Source organism: Typopeltis vanoorti, chromosome 11 (assembly GCF_054136105.1).
Source record: "Typopeltis vanoorti isolate ZY-2024b chromosome 11, IOZ_Tvanoo_1.0, whole genome shotgun sequence".
Classification (NCBI taxonomy): domain Eukaryota; kingdom Metazoa; phylum Arthropoda; class Arachnida; order Uropygi; family Thelyphonidae; genus Typopeltis; species Typopeltis vanoorti.
Genome location: NC_143559.1, coordinates 121,295,894 through 121,312,220, shown reverse-complemented (window position 1 = coordinate 121,312,220; position 16,327 = coordinate 121,295,894). Strand labels below are relative to the sequence as shown.

The window sequence follows — 16,327 nt, the reverse complement described above, 5'->3', positions numbered from 1 at the left end:
ATTATTAGATGGGGAGGACCTGTAATCCTCCCTTCTTCTTTTTCTTGGTGTGCTGTCTTTGAAAATTAGATCTGCTTTGCCTTGATGTTCCTGATTTCATCTTCTACAGGACAACTTTTTCTATGTGAAAACATCTCAAGACATTCTTTCCTTTTGTAATCTACATTCAGAATGAATTTTCAGATTTCTCTCCCTTCCCACATACAATGTTTGTCTCTGGACACTGGAGCGCTTACAGTTGAAAAGTGCTTCCACGTTTAGAGTTAGCCTTTTGTTATTCTATCTGTCGTACTGAAGCATGAAGAAAGATGACCATACCATACTTGAAGAAAAATTTACATTATTATTATATCACACCTCCAGGGAGGCCAAAGACTCATCGAGGGAGGGCATCAACTCTTCGTCTCACTACTCCACCAACCTTCATCATCTAACACCAACGTCATCTACCGCCGACTACTACCACTAGCGCTTTCACAGACAATCACAAACATCCATGCCCACGGCTGGATTCGAACCCGCAGCCTTTTGGCTGGAGAGCGGATACGCTGACCACTTGGCCAACCAGGCTCTTCACTAAAATGCGTACACTAATAACACAGTTCTTCAAATGGAAAACTTGCCTGTCCATCCTTTTAAGACTCAGGACATCGCCTTGTTTAGGAAATAATATCTTTGTCTTATTGAGCAGATTATTCGATACAAGATGTACATTGACGTGTCCCTCATGGTTTTAGGAGCTATGTTGTTGTTGTTGTTATGTTCCATCGAGTAGTTTTCGACTCCTGGTGATTCTATGAACATACATTCTCCATTCATATCCGTCCCTGGCTATATCTTTCAGAATTTCCAAGCGCATTCCAGCTGCTTCTTTAACTCCATCCACCCATCCAATTCTTGGTCTTCCTCTTCTCCTGCTTCCATCAACTTTAACAAGCATCATCATCTTCTCTAAACTGTCATTTGCTCGCATAATATGTCCGAAGTATGATAATTTTTGCTTGATGATCAAAGCTTCGAGGGAGCAATCTGGCTTTATTCTGTCTATCACTGATTTATTGGTTTGCTTTGCAGTCCATCGTATTCTTAGGAGCTATAGCTTCATTTAAAAATCTGACACACTCGCCAAAGGTGTTATCATGAGCTGGGAAGGTATTCAATGCGCTTTCATATCTTGACGTTGTTAGGAATCAATTCCCCCACACTGCACGAATCCGAAATTCGTCAGTAGAGCTACATAAAAGCAGACGGACAGACTGAGGAAAAGTGGATAAAATTAAGCCCTAAATAGATACGAAGAGAAAGAAAGATCGCCAATGAACAAGATAGAGGAATGATTCACTAAATATGAGAAGGTGGATATTGGCTGAACACAGAAGCAGTTGAAAAAGTTGAGGGGAAGGCCAGGATTTAGCAGTAGATGGCGAGTTGGCCTTGACGTCCAGTAATCAAACAATGCACTAGCTCATTCACGTGCCGTCTGCTTGCGCGCGCGCGCGTGTGTGTGGTGGAAGGTTCGGTATCCTTTGAGTTTGAAATTAATTTGATTTTCACGCGAATATTTTGCTCGTATAAATGTGGTAATTTGAGTATTTGTCATTTTACTTTGACTTGATGGTCTAGACCAGTGGTCTCCAAACTACGGCCCGCGGGTCAGATGCGGGCCGCATCTGACCCGCGTATTTTAGTTATTTAGTTATTTTAGTATTTAGTCGGTATTCTCTCGCACTGGATGAATCAACTGATGTTTGTAATACCTCGCAACTCGTAGTATGGTTACGTGGCATTGACGATGAACTTAATGTCACACAGGAATTAGCGTCACTTCGCAGCATGCATGGCACTACAACAGGAGAAGATATCTTCAAAGAAATTCAAAAAACACTAACAGAATATAATTTGGACTGGAATCGTCTGCAGTGCGTGAGAGTTGATGGAGGAAAAAACACGTCTGGTATAAAAATGGGGTTGGTTGGGCAAATCACAAAAGCTTGTGAGGATGCAGAAATATCAAATCAATGTTTCTTCACTGTGTTATCCACCAGCAATCAATTTGTGGAAAATACGTTGATATGAGCTGTGTCTTGAAACCTGTTATTTCTATGGTGAATTTCATTCGCTCTCATGCACTTAATCATCGCCAGTTCAGGTCTTTTCTCGAGGAATGCGATTCTGAGTATGTTGACTTGACATATTATACTGCCGTTCGCTGGCTTAGCCGTGGAAAGGTTCTTTCACGCGTCTTTCATCTCAGAAACGAAACTGATATTTCTTACCGAGAAAAACCATTACGAATCACTTTTATCAGATACCGAGTGGGTTTGGAAATTGGAATTTTTTTGCAGATCTGGTGAACCACATGAACAATTTGAATTTAAAGTTGCAGGGTGAAACTAACTTAGTTTGCGATTTATTATCTCATATCAAGGCATTCAGAGCAAAGTTGATACTTCTGGAAGGCCAGTTGAAAATTTGTATCTTTGCTCATACGTATTAAAGATAAATACAATTAAAGAAACTTGATCGATTTTTATAAATTTTTGATCTCTGAACAGTTCCCAAATTTGAAGACATTTACTTGTAAATTTATCTCTATTTTTGGGACAACGTATCTTGGCGAGCAAACTTTTTCCCGAATGAAATATATCAAGTCAAAATCCAGGGCAAATTTATCTGATGAACATTTGAAATCGCTACTTGTAAATAGCACTTCAAAATTTGAACCTGAGTTTAATAAGATTTCAAAAACAGTTGCATCATTCACATTAATGGTTTTATAATTGAAGCCTTTGGTTCTTCATATAATTAGATTTTATTATAATTTGTGATAAAAATATGAGAATTTGCTGATAGTGTTCGTTGTCATTAATATACGATAATTTAATCTTACATACTCTGTAATCAGTTTTTATCTGCTTTCAATAAAACTAATATATCTAGTTCTAGAGTTTTTTATTACTACGGCCCGCTGAACAGTGCTGAAGTACCCAATGTGGCCTTCACGGCGAAAAGTTTGGAGACCACTGCTCTAGACGATAACTCCTCTGGCCGTGGCTTAACTACATCCTCACGCAACTAGTATACCAAAGAAGAGAAATTTATGGCGACGACAAATATCAATCTGATCAATGCCTACTTCCAACCTACAAAAGCAATCAGCATGGCCAGCCTTTTAAGCGGATTCGACCGACTGGATCCAGAAGCAAGAAATTTAAAGTTTGGTTAAACTTTCGAACATTTTTTTTGAACAAATGTAAGAAAAGTGTCTCAATAATTAGTTCCTTTTTTTTAAAGTATAATTAACAATTATATCAATTAATCTTTAATATTGTTTAAGAGGGCAACTAGCGAAGTGTAGAAATAAAGCAGCTAAGGACATCTTACATGTGAGGCAGATCAAAGATGCTGAAGGAAGAGTATTATGGAGGGATGTGGACATAAGAAACAGATGGAAAATATACTTTGAGGGACTTCTGAATGAGGAAAATGCAAGGACTCACAGAGGAGATGGGCAGCCTTCTGAGGGGATGGTGCAGAACATCAGTAGAATGGAAGTGACGGAGGCCATGAAGAGGATGAGGAATGGAAAAGCGGTGGGCCCCGACAGAATTCCAGTGGAGGCATGGAAGGCACTGGGGGAAGAGGGAATTGACCTGCTGTGGGACCTGTTCATGAAAGTTTGCCAACAGGAAAATATACCCGAGGAATAGAGGGAGAGTACTCTTGTTCCCATCTACAAGGGTAAAGGGGATGCACAAGAATGTAAAAATTACAGAGGAATAAAGTTGATGTCCCACACAATGAAGATCCTAGAAAGGGTTCTTGATGGTAGATTGAGGGAGGAGGTGGAGATTGCAAAGGAACAATTTGGCTTCATGCCTGGTAGATCAACAACAGATGCTATCTTTGGGTTACGACAGATGATGGAAAAATATCGAGAGAAACAAAGGGAGCTGCATCTGGTATTTATTGATCTGGAGAAAGCATACGATAGAGTGCCAAGGCAAGAAGTCTGGAGGTGTCTGAGGGAGAAGAAGGTACCGGAGAAATATGTCAGGTTGGTGCAGGAAATGTACAGAAATGTGAAGACAAGTGTTCGGACCTGTTTGGGACAGACAGAAAGTTTTCAAGTAACAGTTGGCTTGCATCAAGGGTCAGCATTAAGTCCGTTTCTGTTTAATATTGTGATGGAGGTGGTAACAGAGGAGGTGAGAGAAGATGCACCTTGGACAATATTGTATGCAGATGACATCTTGCTGTGTGTAGATTCAAGAGAAGAAGCGGAAACTAAACTGGAAAGATGGAGAAAAGTACTGGAAGAGAGAGGTATGAGACTGAGCAGAAGTAAGACAGAGTATATGTGTTGCGCAGTGGGCGGTGGCCAGGAGACAGACCTGGAGCTGGAAGGAAATGTCATCAGGAAGGTGAGAGACTTTAGATACTTAGGTTCGACAGTGGAAGAAGATGGAGGAGGTGAGAAGGAAGTGGGATGCAGGATACAAGCAGGTTGGAGGAACTGGAGGGAGATGGCTGGAGTGTTATGCGATAAGGGGGTGCCGATCAATCTGAAAGGCAAAATTTATAGGACAGTAGTGAGGCCAGCTATGACATATGCTATAGAAACTGTGGCCCTGAGGAAAAATAACATTAGCAGGATGGAAGTAGCAGAGATGAGAATGCTTAGGTGGATGTGCGGTGTGACCAGAAAGGATCATCTGAGAAATGACTATGTCAGGGGAACAGTGAAAGTTACGAACTTAGGAGCGAAAATACAGGAGGCAAGGTTGAGATGGTTTGGTCATGTGATGAGGAGGGAGGACGAATATGTGGGAAGAAGGGTCATGCAGATGGATGTGCAAGGAAGGCGGAAGCGTGGGCGGCCAAAGAAGAGATGGAGGGAGCTGGTAGAAGAGGACTTGAAGATGAAGAACTTGGATGTGGTGACAGCCCAAGACAGGAAGGTGTGGAGGAGACTCATAACAAACAGTGACCCCACTTAAGTGGGAGAAGCTGCAGAAGAAGAAGAAGATTGTTTAAGAGGGCATATTCCCGATACCCAATTATCTTAAATTAGGTACCGGGAATATGATGATCCCAGTTGAGCCTCCCATTTGCTGCTGCCCGAAATGGCTATCAGAATGCTCTATTTAAGACGCTCTAGTCTTAATCATGAAGCTGAAAAGATTTTCTTGCTCTCAAGTCTTACATTTGTTTTGGAACTTGTGCGGCAAAATTGCCCTTAAGATGCGCTTTGATATTTGTTCTCGTGATGATAACGCCAACTATTATCACAACTCGTGAGTCAGTTGGATTCTACTGCATGCACGCAGGAACAGATCCATTAATAATTGTAGAAGAAGAAGAAGAAGAAGAAGAGGAGGAAGATAGAGTCACACATACTCTGCGTATGATAGCTGACGACAGCTACTGTTGCGTGGATATCTCCATGATGGTGGTCGGGAGCTGAACTGATGCTGTAGAATCGGGGCTGCAGAGGAGACAGGTGGGTTAAGAGGAAGGCTGGTGTTGCAACTACAGAAGGAAATTCTTCCAAGACTTCGAGAAGATGGGGATACATGTATGACTTCCAATCTTCATAGCGAGTCGAATCCTATAAATAGATGATACTCCTCAATGAGCAATCAATATTTCCATAAATTATTTCAAATACGCTATGTTGACACAAGTATTTGGACACCTAGTTGTAATTAAAAAAATGCGTTATATTTCTAGTACCGATTGGGACCACCTTTGGTCTGAATGAGCAATTACCATTTGGTTCATGCTTTTAACCCATTTCTGATACAGGAATATTCTTCCATTCCTAGCGCAAAGCCACCTCCATTTACTGATGCCGATGAAGGCTGCTATCGTCAAGAGAGAATTCAGCCTTCAAATTTATCAAAAAAATGTTTTCAATGGGGTTGATGTCAGGACTTCGAACCGGCAAGTCCAACACTTCAACCTCGTTTTGTGAAATCCAGTCTCGGACACACAGTCTTGGAGAAATACCTCCACAGCGTCGGAAGCATCAAGTTGTCCAGGATATCCAGATAACCATCGGATGTCATGGTTTGCATGTCCACCAATGGAACCAACCCAATCCAACTGAAACATCCCCATACCATCACCGAGCCTCCACCAAACTTGACAGTTGGAATGATGCAGACCTACCGGAACCGTTCTTCGGGTAATCTCCAGATTCAAACACGACAATCTGAATGAAGCAATTGGAAGCGTGATTCGTTGCTGCACAGAACCCGTTTCAAATCATCAACGTCCAGAAATGGTGTGAACGACACTAATCTAAACGTCATTTGGCGTTTTTCAAGCATCCCACATATCATGAGCTGTGGACCTCACAGTCAAATTGGAAACTGCTGCAGGGACATCTGTTAGTACTAGAACTGCCAGCAGAGAGTTGCATGCATTAGGTTAGTTGCATGCATCAGTGAGTGTCGGTGGCTTCCCAGGGGCGTTTTTCTTGCTGTGGTAGCACCATGAACTTTCCATCTATGAATGACATCAATAACTGGATTTCGTTACGCTGAGACGGGTAGCAATGTCCAGGACAGAAAGACCATTAATGTGACACCCAACTACCATCCCATTATGGAAGTCTGTCAATTCAGTTGAAAGTGGCATCTTGACATCGAGTACACTGCAAAACATGCAGCACATCGAACTTTTTATTGCCAGACTATGCAGCCATTTCCTGAATATTTGCATGTGGCAGGATCTGAAATTTGCAAGGCGCTTAAGGTGTCCAAGTAATTCTGTCAACCGAGTGTATATAACTAAAAAAAAAAAAGAATTTTTTCGGGGAAAAAATAACTCTTTAGGAATTGTCAAAAATTTTTAAATATTGTATTTTCTCGGATGTTTTTCAACATGCCTGAGTTAACTAAATTAGCACAGGTTATCGATACATGTTGACTGATGTTTATTAGATGGATTCGTTTCAGTTTTCTTGACTCTTCGAATTCAAAATGAGATAATGTATCTTTTATGTCAAAACGAACTCGGGACTAAGGAAACAAAAGTTACTCACTGTGGCTAATACTTCCAACTTTCTTTGATCCTTCTCGTCTGTTGCCATGGTAGCCAGAATTCTCAAAAACTGCTGTCCGGGAGGAGTAGTGATGTCCAAATAGTGGGTCAAGGCCGTACGTACCGAAGATGCTGGCAGACGTTCGTGCGGAGTCCATTTTTCTTTTAATCCTGCAGACAGAACACAGTTAAATATGATTTGGACTAAAGTTGCTAACCAACTTCAATCAAAAGTGCAAATAGAAATGTACCTTCTAAAGTATTGATATCTTTCCTGAGTTCTAGTTGGACCACATCATTGGGCTCAGTGCAAGTTGTGCTTATGCGTTGGAGGATGCCATCTACAAGTTCTTTCCGGTTCTCTGGATAGATGCCTACGTGGTCTCCTGGTTGATAGGATAATGTCTCCTGACCTCTTGTATCGATTTCTACTAAGATGGTTTCACGGCTGTAAGGGTCAAGCAAATAATAATAATAATAAAGAGAAATTCTCATTGGCTTTGTAATCCGCTGTGAACACAGATCATTACAAACCGGTTTAAAAAAATTAAAAAGATTTAAGTGACTAACTTGGTGCATTTTAAACTCAAATATGTATCGAGTTAGTAAATCATTATTCCTCTCACCTGTCTTCTGTGTTGTGCAAAACCATTCTGGATTTGAGAGTGCATGGAAGCACTTTCCTACTGGTACCTCTTGCGAGCCCTGTGATAAGGAAAATTACATGAAAATGAACAAAAATTAAAATCTGGGCAACCTTTTAAACTGGTTGTACGGGAGTTACTGTTTGGTGTTCATGGATTGATAATTACCTTTGTAGATATCTGTGGGATTGTCCACTTTTACAAATCGAACTTTGTCTGGAGCCCACGTGGTGTTAGAATGTAAAGTAGCTCTCACCTCGCTTAAGCTGACTTCATCACCCACACAAAACACATCGCAGGCCACCTAGTGAGAAAAGGTATACATTGTTAATATTATTCAAGTAAAACTAAATAACTTATTCAAATTAATGGGAGAAAATAAAACTAAACTATCCATTATATCATAAGTATGTAGTGATTTTTTTTTTCGTAAATGCTCCCCCTATCCATTCATGTAAGATAAATATTTTTATATAAATAAAAAACTCCAGTAATGAGTTTTCATTCCCCAGAGGGAGCTGGCAACGTCGTTTAGCCCTAAAGTTAGGAAATAGGTTGACGCTATTCTGCCTCATCAACCTCGTATACTGTGCGTTTCTGATAGATTGCTAGATAAGCGCTTAACAAGCGCCCTCTTGTGTTCCTAATCCTAACTGGCTTTTTTTATGTATGTTCTTATGTGTGCTTTGCAACGTTTTTTTTTGTACATTCATGATTAAAAGGTGAGCTTTTTTAAAGAAACATCACTATTTAACTGTGACTAACTCTAGAATTATTTTAAAAAAAAGAAAAAGAAAGTATTTCTTGTATCGATCTTTCTACAGTCATAAAAAATCCAAGGTTTAGTTTCAGTGACGATAATACACAAATTTATTAATGTAAAACAGGAGATGAGAGAACCGTAAGCCTTTTCTTAAACTTTTAGCCAAAAAATGTGTATTATTATATTATACACCCTCCGTCCAAAAAGAAACCGAACTTTCGATAGAAAATTAAACACAGACCAATTATAATTATTCAAATCATTTATTTCAATCAATATACTCCCCCTCAGCTTCGATGCAGCTTTTGGCAAGGTCAATTAATTCGTTAAATGAGTTTTTTATATCGTTTTTTGGGATACTGATGAGGGTCGTGGTTACTGCCGCTTGAACGTTTTCAATGGTGTCGTATCGCTTTTCTTTCATCGGCAAATGAAGTCGGGGTAAGAGAAAGAAGTCACAGTGTGCTAAATCAGGTGAATACGGCGAGTGATCCAACATATAAACTTGGGTTTTGCTCAAAAACTCACTCACAATGTTCGAACGATGAGATGGTGCAAATCGCGAATTCAATTTACGAAGGCCCACACTCTCGGTCAAAATGTTGTGCACAGTTGATTCTGGAATCCCCAATTCATCTTCAATCAATCTCACGGACGATTTCGGGTTTTCTTTGATGAAATCACGCACTTTTTAGATGTTAACTTCGCTCAGTCCAGTTTTTGGACGGCTCGGCTTTCCGTTCGTCCTCAAGCGTCTCACGACCACTTTGAAATCGCTTAAACCACTCGTAAACTTGAGTGCAGGATAAGCATTCATCGCCGTATGCTTCTTCAAGCATTTGATGCGTTTCGGTAAAACTTTTACCAAGTTTAACACAAAAGTCAATCGCAGCTCTCTGTTTGAAACTCATTTTCCGATCGTTCGTCAAAACGCACTGTCACTCTTGGCACTATAACTCGGCTTCTAATGAAACAAATGTCATAAACAGGTGACACAACACTAATGAAGGTTGCCGCTTTCGATAACAAAAAGATACAACAGGTGGCGCCACTAGTTTTTTCTATTTTCGAAAAGTTCGGTTTCTTTTTGGACAGGAGGTGTATTAGGTTTGCTCCTGTCATATTTCCTCCCCTATTTCCTCCTAATTCTAAAAAGAAAACACAACTATAAATGCATCAGTACGAAAGCCTGTGGGCATTGTCCACCCATTGATTGGATAGATCTGGGTTCGAATACTCTAGAATGCGAAGAACAATTATAAAAGTATTACAACCGAAGTGGAATTAGACAATCATATATAGACGTATGCAAATATTCTTCTCAGAAACCGGAGTTGGCTACTGGATTGTTGTTGTTGAAGCCTGCACGTTTTCTGTTAGTTGCAGGAGTTCTCCAAGTCGCTTTTGTCCATCTCCATGCTCAGTCGATTGTCATCACAATCGGCTGGGCATGAAGAAACGCTTCGCGACACTTGGGATATTCCCGTTGCAAAAGAGACCAGTGGCTAGAGAAAAAAGCTTATTATTAAAGGTATACAATGGATCCTTTGTCATTACCCAAGTTAGTTTGATAAGAAGCCAAGTTACTTCACTAATAGGCCGCTATGTTTAATTACACACAAAAAAAGGAGACAAGTTAGAATGGAACCCACTATGCCTCGCTCGTGACACACGTGCTCTGAGTGATATAAGGAAGTGTTTGATTCCATGGTTCTCTAAGAGAGAACCTTCCACCTTAAAATACAACTGTCAGTCGTTGAATTATTTCAACGACTGACGGAAGACGTTGATAATCACCGTTCACTGCACTTCAACATAAAAAATTAAAATTAAAATTCTCATTCTGAATTTCTCAAAACGAACTGACAAACAATTGCAGAATAAAGACTACAACCAATTTCTGTCACCAACCCATCACCCACCCCCTTCTGATTCTCGACGTTATACTAAACTGTACATTTCAGTAAGACGTTAATTCAAAATGGCAGAATGGAAGTTTGGGAGAACATAACACTTGGGATATTGAATTGCTACAGTTGGTTGCTGACACATGGAGTATCTACTTTCTGGTCTCATCTTTTCCCAGTTGTAAATAGCAAAGAACATAGGGAAAGGCAACCGTCCTTATATTTGCTAGGTGCCTTAAAATGGGGACATTTTTAAGTAATCCACCACACTACCTGAAACACTTCTTGGGCCCATTGTCGGAAAGATTGTTCCTGTCCACAAAGTTCATCTCCTGTTGCCATTTTTAATATTCGCTCTCCACCAAGCTCCCCAAGTAGGGTGTCCACATATTTTCCAAATGAGCAAAACTTAGGATACGCACTGGATCCCAAAGCGAAGACACCGAACCTTGAAAACAGAAAAAAAAATAGGTAACTATTATAATCTTAATATTATGTAATAGTAAATTATGATTATAAAATTAATTCGTAAATATTAATTTAATTTTCAATAAAACTTTTCATTATAACTAAAACTGCTGTTATTTCTATTTAATTATGTTTATACTTGTAATTTTAAAATATTAATCGTTTTAGTTATTTTTCAAATATGTGAAGTGCAAAGAAAACATTTAAAAACGTGCGTGGATATATGAAGACGTTTTAGGAAAAAATAAATAAATACCTCACATTGCTCAATGGACCAATATCCGTATCGATGGTTGGTGTGGGAGAAGACATTGTATCCTCACTCGTATCTGTAGGCATGCTATTCATCCGAACAAAGGGCATCGTTGCACTTCTAAATAATCAATAATAAAAAAAAACCCATCAACATTCGGGCGTATTATTAATGTGTTTGCAACAAGACAAAACTTTAAATATATGAAAAAATATATATTTATCAAAAATTAGATTCAAAAAGTCAAGTTGTTTGATGGAAATAGGTCAGTGACCTCACCTGCATATGATCTTTAATATCTAAATTTAAAATTATCATTAGTTAGGAAATAATAAAAAAAAATAACTCAATCAAAGAACAAGTCAACAGTATAAATTATGGTATGCTAGCTGTTTCGGTTAATCGTCATCAGATAAAAGACAGAAAAACTAATCATGAGTTTGCCTGATAGTTTGATGGATATTAGTTGAAGTTTAGTTGCTTCCAAAGTAAGAAGTAGTTTAGCTTCTTGTAAAGACAATTTTATAAATTAGAATGTTTGAAAATGTGTGTTTGATGGCTTTGTAACTGTTATAAATCTGCGTGAATTTTAAGATGACACAACTTTTCGATTTTTCGTTTTGGGATGATGGCACACAATTTTTGGACGAGATGAACAGTATAGCTACTGCTGGAGGCATTGTTGAAAAGAAGATATCATTAAAGTGTGGTTTCGTAGCTTAATTCTTAGTTTAAGTTGAAGATGAGTATTTTACGTATTAATGAACTTTGTTAACATTAATTATATATTTATTTTATTTTATTATTTTATTTTATTTTTATATATTTATATAAATTTATATGTAAACTGTAGCACATCGGGATGGATATAGGATTGGTGATATGGATAGGAGGGTGATTGATGGCGAGATATCAGAGAGAAGTTTATTCAGGAGTGGAGTCCAAAAGAAGGCCTGTGACTAGTGGTGTGCTGCAGGGTTCTGTTCTTGAACCGCTGCTGTTTAATTTGGGCGTCAGGGTTTCTTGGTGATGGGAAGGAGGTAGAGAGGATCCAGAGGCGAGTGACCAAGATGGCAGCTTGAAAATCTGTGGGTTACAGAAATTGGTTGATAGACAGAAAAGGGGTGATATGATTGAGACATTCAAATTACTGAGGTTTTTTGGTTTTTTTTTTCAAGATTAATTTGGAGGAAATGTTTCAGAACAGATCTGGTGGTGGGAGAACTGGTAGCCATCCAGGGAAACTCAGCAAGTACTAGGTTTTGTGCTTGGAGAATGGTGAATGAGTGAAATAAGCTGTCAGAGTCTGTTGTGGGTGCTTTGACTGCGAATGAGTTGAAAGAAAAGTATGATAGATATTGCGCAAATGTTGGATAACTCTTGACATGATGTTTAAGACCTCTCTTGACAAGTCTTAGGACTCCTTGGAGTTGCCCGTAATAATAAGAAAAGAGGAATGCAAGTGAAGTTATAGAACATAAGACTATGTATTTTACTTGCCCAAAAATGTAACGGGAAAACGGTACACAGAGATGCCTTTAATAATCTATTTATTGTTTATGTCTTCATTTTTTAAACTACTGTAAGAGTTTTTCAACTTCTTTAGTGATGTAGATACGGTCTAATATAATTTTTATAAGGAATTAGATCAATTTTTCATAAGTATTTCGATTTTCATTTTAAAATCTTTTGAAATTTTTTTATATCTTGTGAGAGATAGTCTGGAGAAAGATTTGGGTTTGAGATTATTTTGCTGCTTTTAATGAACTTGTTTATCTTTTTTGAAGGGAAAAAAAATCTTTGTTTGAGTCGTTTTCTAGTTTGGGTTTTGCGTCGATAATTTAATTTTTTGGGGGAAATTTTTATTGTTTTTATAATTTTTATTATTATTACAACGTGCTTCTAAATTTCCAAATTATAAATAAATAGCGTTTTTTTTTTTAAAGTAGGTGTGATATTTAACCTCATTTCATCACATCGCATAATTGTAAACACAAATTTATTCTGTTCATTTTATCTTTATTTTTAATAATTCGGATTAATTTGTTAAGTATTTAGTTTCATTTATTATTCTGAAAAAACGTATGAAATACATTTTTTGAATATTTAAATATTTTAAAAAATATTTTTATAAATTTTAAAACACCTTTCTGCATTTATTTAAAATTTAGTATAAAACTTACTTCGGGATTCTTGGTGATAATTTTTCAATTCACATAGACAGTGTGAATTGTATTTCTATTGAGAGTAGTGTGCATTATACAGTTCAAGAGAGTTCAATTTCTGATTTGTGAAACTGCGATGGTAGCGTGATGTATCAAAATCGCTGATGATTTTTTTATTAGTGGATGAGCGAAATAGTAGTTGTTACACAGGCAAGTTATTTCCTTAAACTATAGATAATCTTGACCTGGATGATTTAATTCAAAAATTCGATTAAAACCTTGCACTTGAGCTGCTTAAAAAAGTATTAAAGACATTTGAAATCGAATGGCCAAGATACTTAAATCTTTACTTAGTAACAAATAATGATGTAGATGAGGATGACATGAGACCAGAGGAGGACAAAATTGACTTGGTGGTTTCCCAACCCAAAGAATTTCAAGCAGTCAGTCTCAAGTAGAGTAATGTGGGCAACTTCATATGAGAATGGGGAACTGGACAATGAGACTTATTTGTGCCTATGGTCCCACAGAAGGTTCTACTAAGGTAGAAGTGGAGGAATTTTTTGAGGCTTTAGAAAAAGCAACTGACACAATGAAAAAGGAAAAGTTGATCCTTGTTGGGGATCTAAATAGTAGAGTAGGAAATGATTGTGAGACATACAAAAATATTTTGGGAAAATTTGGAGAAAAGAGCAAAGCTAATAATAATGGCAAATATCTGTTGGATTTCTGCTCAGGACATGGACTGGTTATTACTAACACCATGTTCCAACATAAAAATGTGCACAAATTCACATGGAGAGAAGAGGCTAGGAATAAGAAAAGTCTCATTGACTATGTTATTGTTGATAGTGATGTTTTCTCCCTGGTGCAGGACACCAGAGTGTACAGAGGATTTGAAATTGGAAGTGATCACTATTTAGTCTTAAGCAGGATAAAATTGAATTTCATATTGAAAAGAATAACATGTAAGAAAGTTTTAAAGCGAATAAAAGTTGAGCAGCTCTCAGATGTAAACTGTAGACTAAAATACAGAAATATTATTGAAAAGAAAATGAAAGAGTTTGAGAACAGGAATCAAACCTTGGAGATTCAGTGGCAAACTCTGAAGGAAACATTGATTGATTCTGCCAGAGAGGCATGTGGTGAGGTTGTATGCAAAGATAAAAAAATCAGAACTCCCTGGTGGACACAGGAAGTTAAAGAGGCAGTGAAGGAAAAGAAGAAAGCATATCAAAAGTTCCTGGCAAATAAGTCAGCTTTTACTCTTACAGAATACAGAGATAAATGTAAGAAAGCTAAACAGTGTGTAAAACTAGCTAAACAAAAGTCATGGGAGGACTTTGCCAAGAATATAGAAAATAAATATCATGAAGGTGGAAAAATATTCTGGAGGTTGTTGAAGAAGCTTAGGAATGGAGGAAAGAGTGCTGTAAAAGGAATTAGAGATGATAAAGGTGAAATGAAAACAGGAGAAAAAGATATCCTTGAAGTATGGAGTAATTACTTTGAAAAACTGCTAAATGAAACAAGCAGTGATGACAGCACAGTGATAAAAAACACTGACCAGGCATGCAGTCAGGAATACATATCCATACTTGAAGTAGAAAAAGCCATCAAAGGCTTGAAATGTGGAAAGGCAGCAGGAGTAGATGATATTCGACCAGAAATGCTGAAGTATGGTGGTATAAGAGTCTTACAGTGGCTGCACTGCATAGTTCAGAAAGCCTGGACAGAGGGACGAATTCCCGATGATTGGAGTAGAGCTCTCATAGTACCCATATATAAAAAGGGAAATAAAACTGAATGTGAGAATTACAGAGGTATTTCCCTACTGAGTGTTCCTGGCAAGATCTATGCAAGTATACTTGAGAAACGGTTGAGAAGAATTGTGGAAGAAAAGCTTGGTGAAGAACAAGCTGGATTCAGGCCAAATAGAGGCTGTCAGGATCAGATCTTCACTTTACGACAAATAGTCGAGAAAGCATGGGAATATAACAAAGATCTGTATTTAAGTTTTGTCGATTTGGAAAAGGCATATGACAAGGTGCCAAGAGAGAAGCTATTCAATACACTACAGGTATGTGGTGTCAATGGGGCATTATATCAAGCAATACTTAGTCTTTATTTGAGTTGTGAGTCAGCAGTTAGAATTGAAGGAAGTACAGGAAGATGATTTAATGTTAAATCTGGTGTGAGACAAGGATGTACATTATCCCCTCTGTTATTCATTATCTATATGGATCACATTATGAAGGAAAGTGGTATTAAACATGATATCAAAATTGGAGATGTTAATGTCAGCTCTTTGCTTTATGCGGATGATGTTATACTTCTAAATAAATCCGCTACAAGTCTGCAAGATTCTCTGACTAAATTGAATAGCTGTTGTAATAGATATGGTATGAAGGTCAGCAATAAAAAGACAAAGACAATGAAAATAGGCAGAATCATTGAAAATGTCAACTGTGTTGTGAATGGAGAACCTGTGGAACAAGTAAAACATTTCAGCTACTTAGGCACAATTTTTACTGAAGATGGTAAACTAAATATAGAAATAGACAACAGAATCAGCAAAGCTGGTATCGTGGGAAGTCAATTGAATAAATTCATATGGAATAAGAAAGAAATTAGTCGGAACACTAAATTAGCTGTATACAAGACTGTGTTCAAACCAATTTTAAATTATGGATCTGAGAGCTGGGTCAGAAGTAAAACACTTGACCAAAGACTAGAGACCGCAGATATGAGAGTCCTGAGAAAGATTAGAGGCGTGAACAGATGGCATCAATGGCAATATCATATTAAAAATGAGGATATTAGGAAAGAACTTGACATTGTCAGCATCCAGGAATGCGTTAGCAGAGCTAACGGTATGGTCACTTAAATAGAATGGGAGAGGAAAGATTAGCAAAACAAGTGTTCTCTGCCAGGTTGGCAGGAAAACGACCCAGAGGAAGACCAAGATATAGGTGGATTGATACGGTACAAAGTGCCTTAGACGATAGAAATATAAGATCTGATAATGTTGGAGTCTTGACAAGTAACAGACTGATTTGGAGGAAAATTATAGATAG

At 37.9% G+C, this 16,327-nt stretch overlaps 1 protein-coding gene across 3 annotated transcripts in view; it reads right to left on the bottom strand.

Annotated features, from left to right (window-relative positions):
- Window positions 1-16,327, bottom strand: part of Nos (Nitric oxide synthase) — a 271,860-nt gene that overhangs the window by 30,990 nt on the left and 224,543 nt on the right. For all 3 annotated transcript variants that reach the window (XM_090400097.1, XM_090400099.1, XM_090400100.1), the window contains 7 exons: window positions 11,089-11,205; window positions 10,638-10,812; window positions 7,863-7,998; window positions 7,677-7,755; window positions 7,302-7,498; window positions 7,052-7,221; window positions 5,401-5,611 (listed from right to left, as the gene is read on the bottom strand). In XM_090400097.1, the coding sequence (XP_090256223.1) occupies window positions 5,401-5,611; window positions 7,052-7,221; window positions 7,302-7,498; window positions 7,677-7,755; window positions 7,863-7,998; window positions 10,638-10,812; window positions 11,089-11,205 (1,085 nt within the window). The remainder of the gene's footprint in view (window positions 1-5,400; window positions 5,612-7,051; window positions 7,222-7,301; window positions 7,499-7,676; window positions 7,756-7,862; window positions 7,999-10,637; window positions 10,813-11,088; window positions 11,206-16,327) is intronic.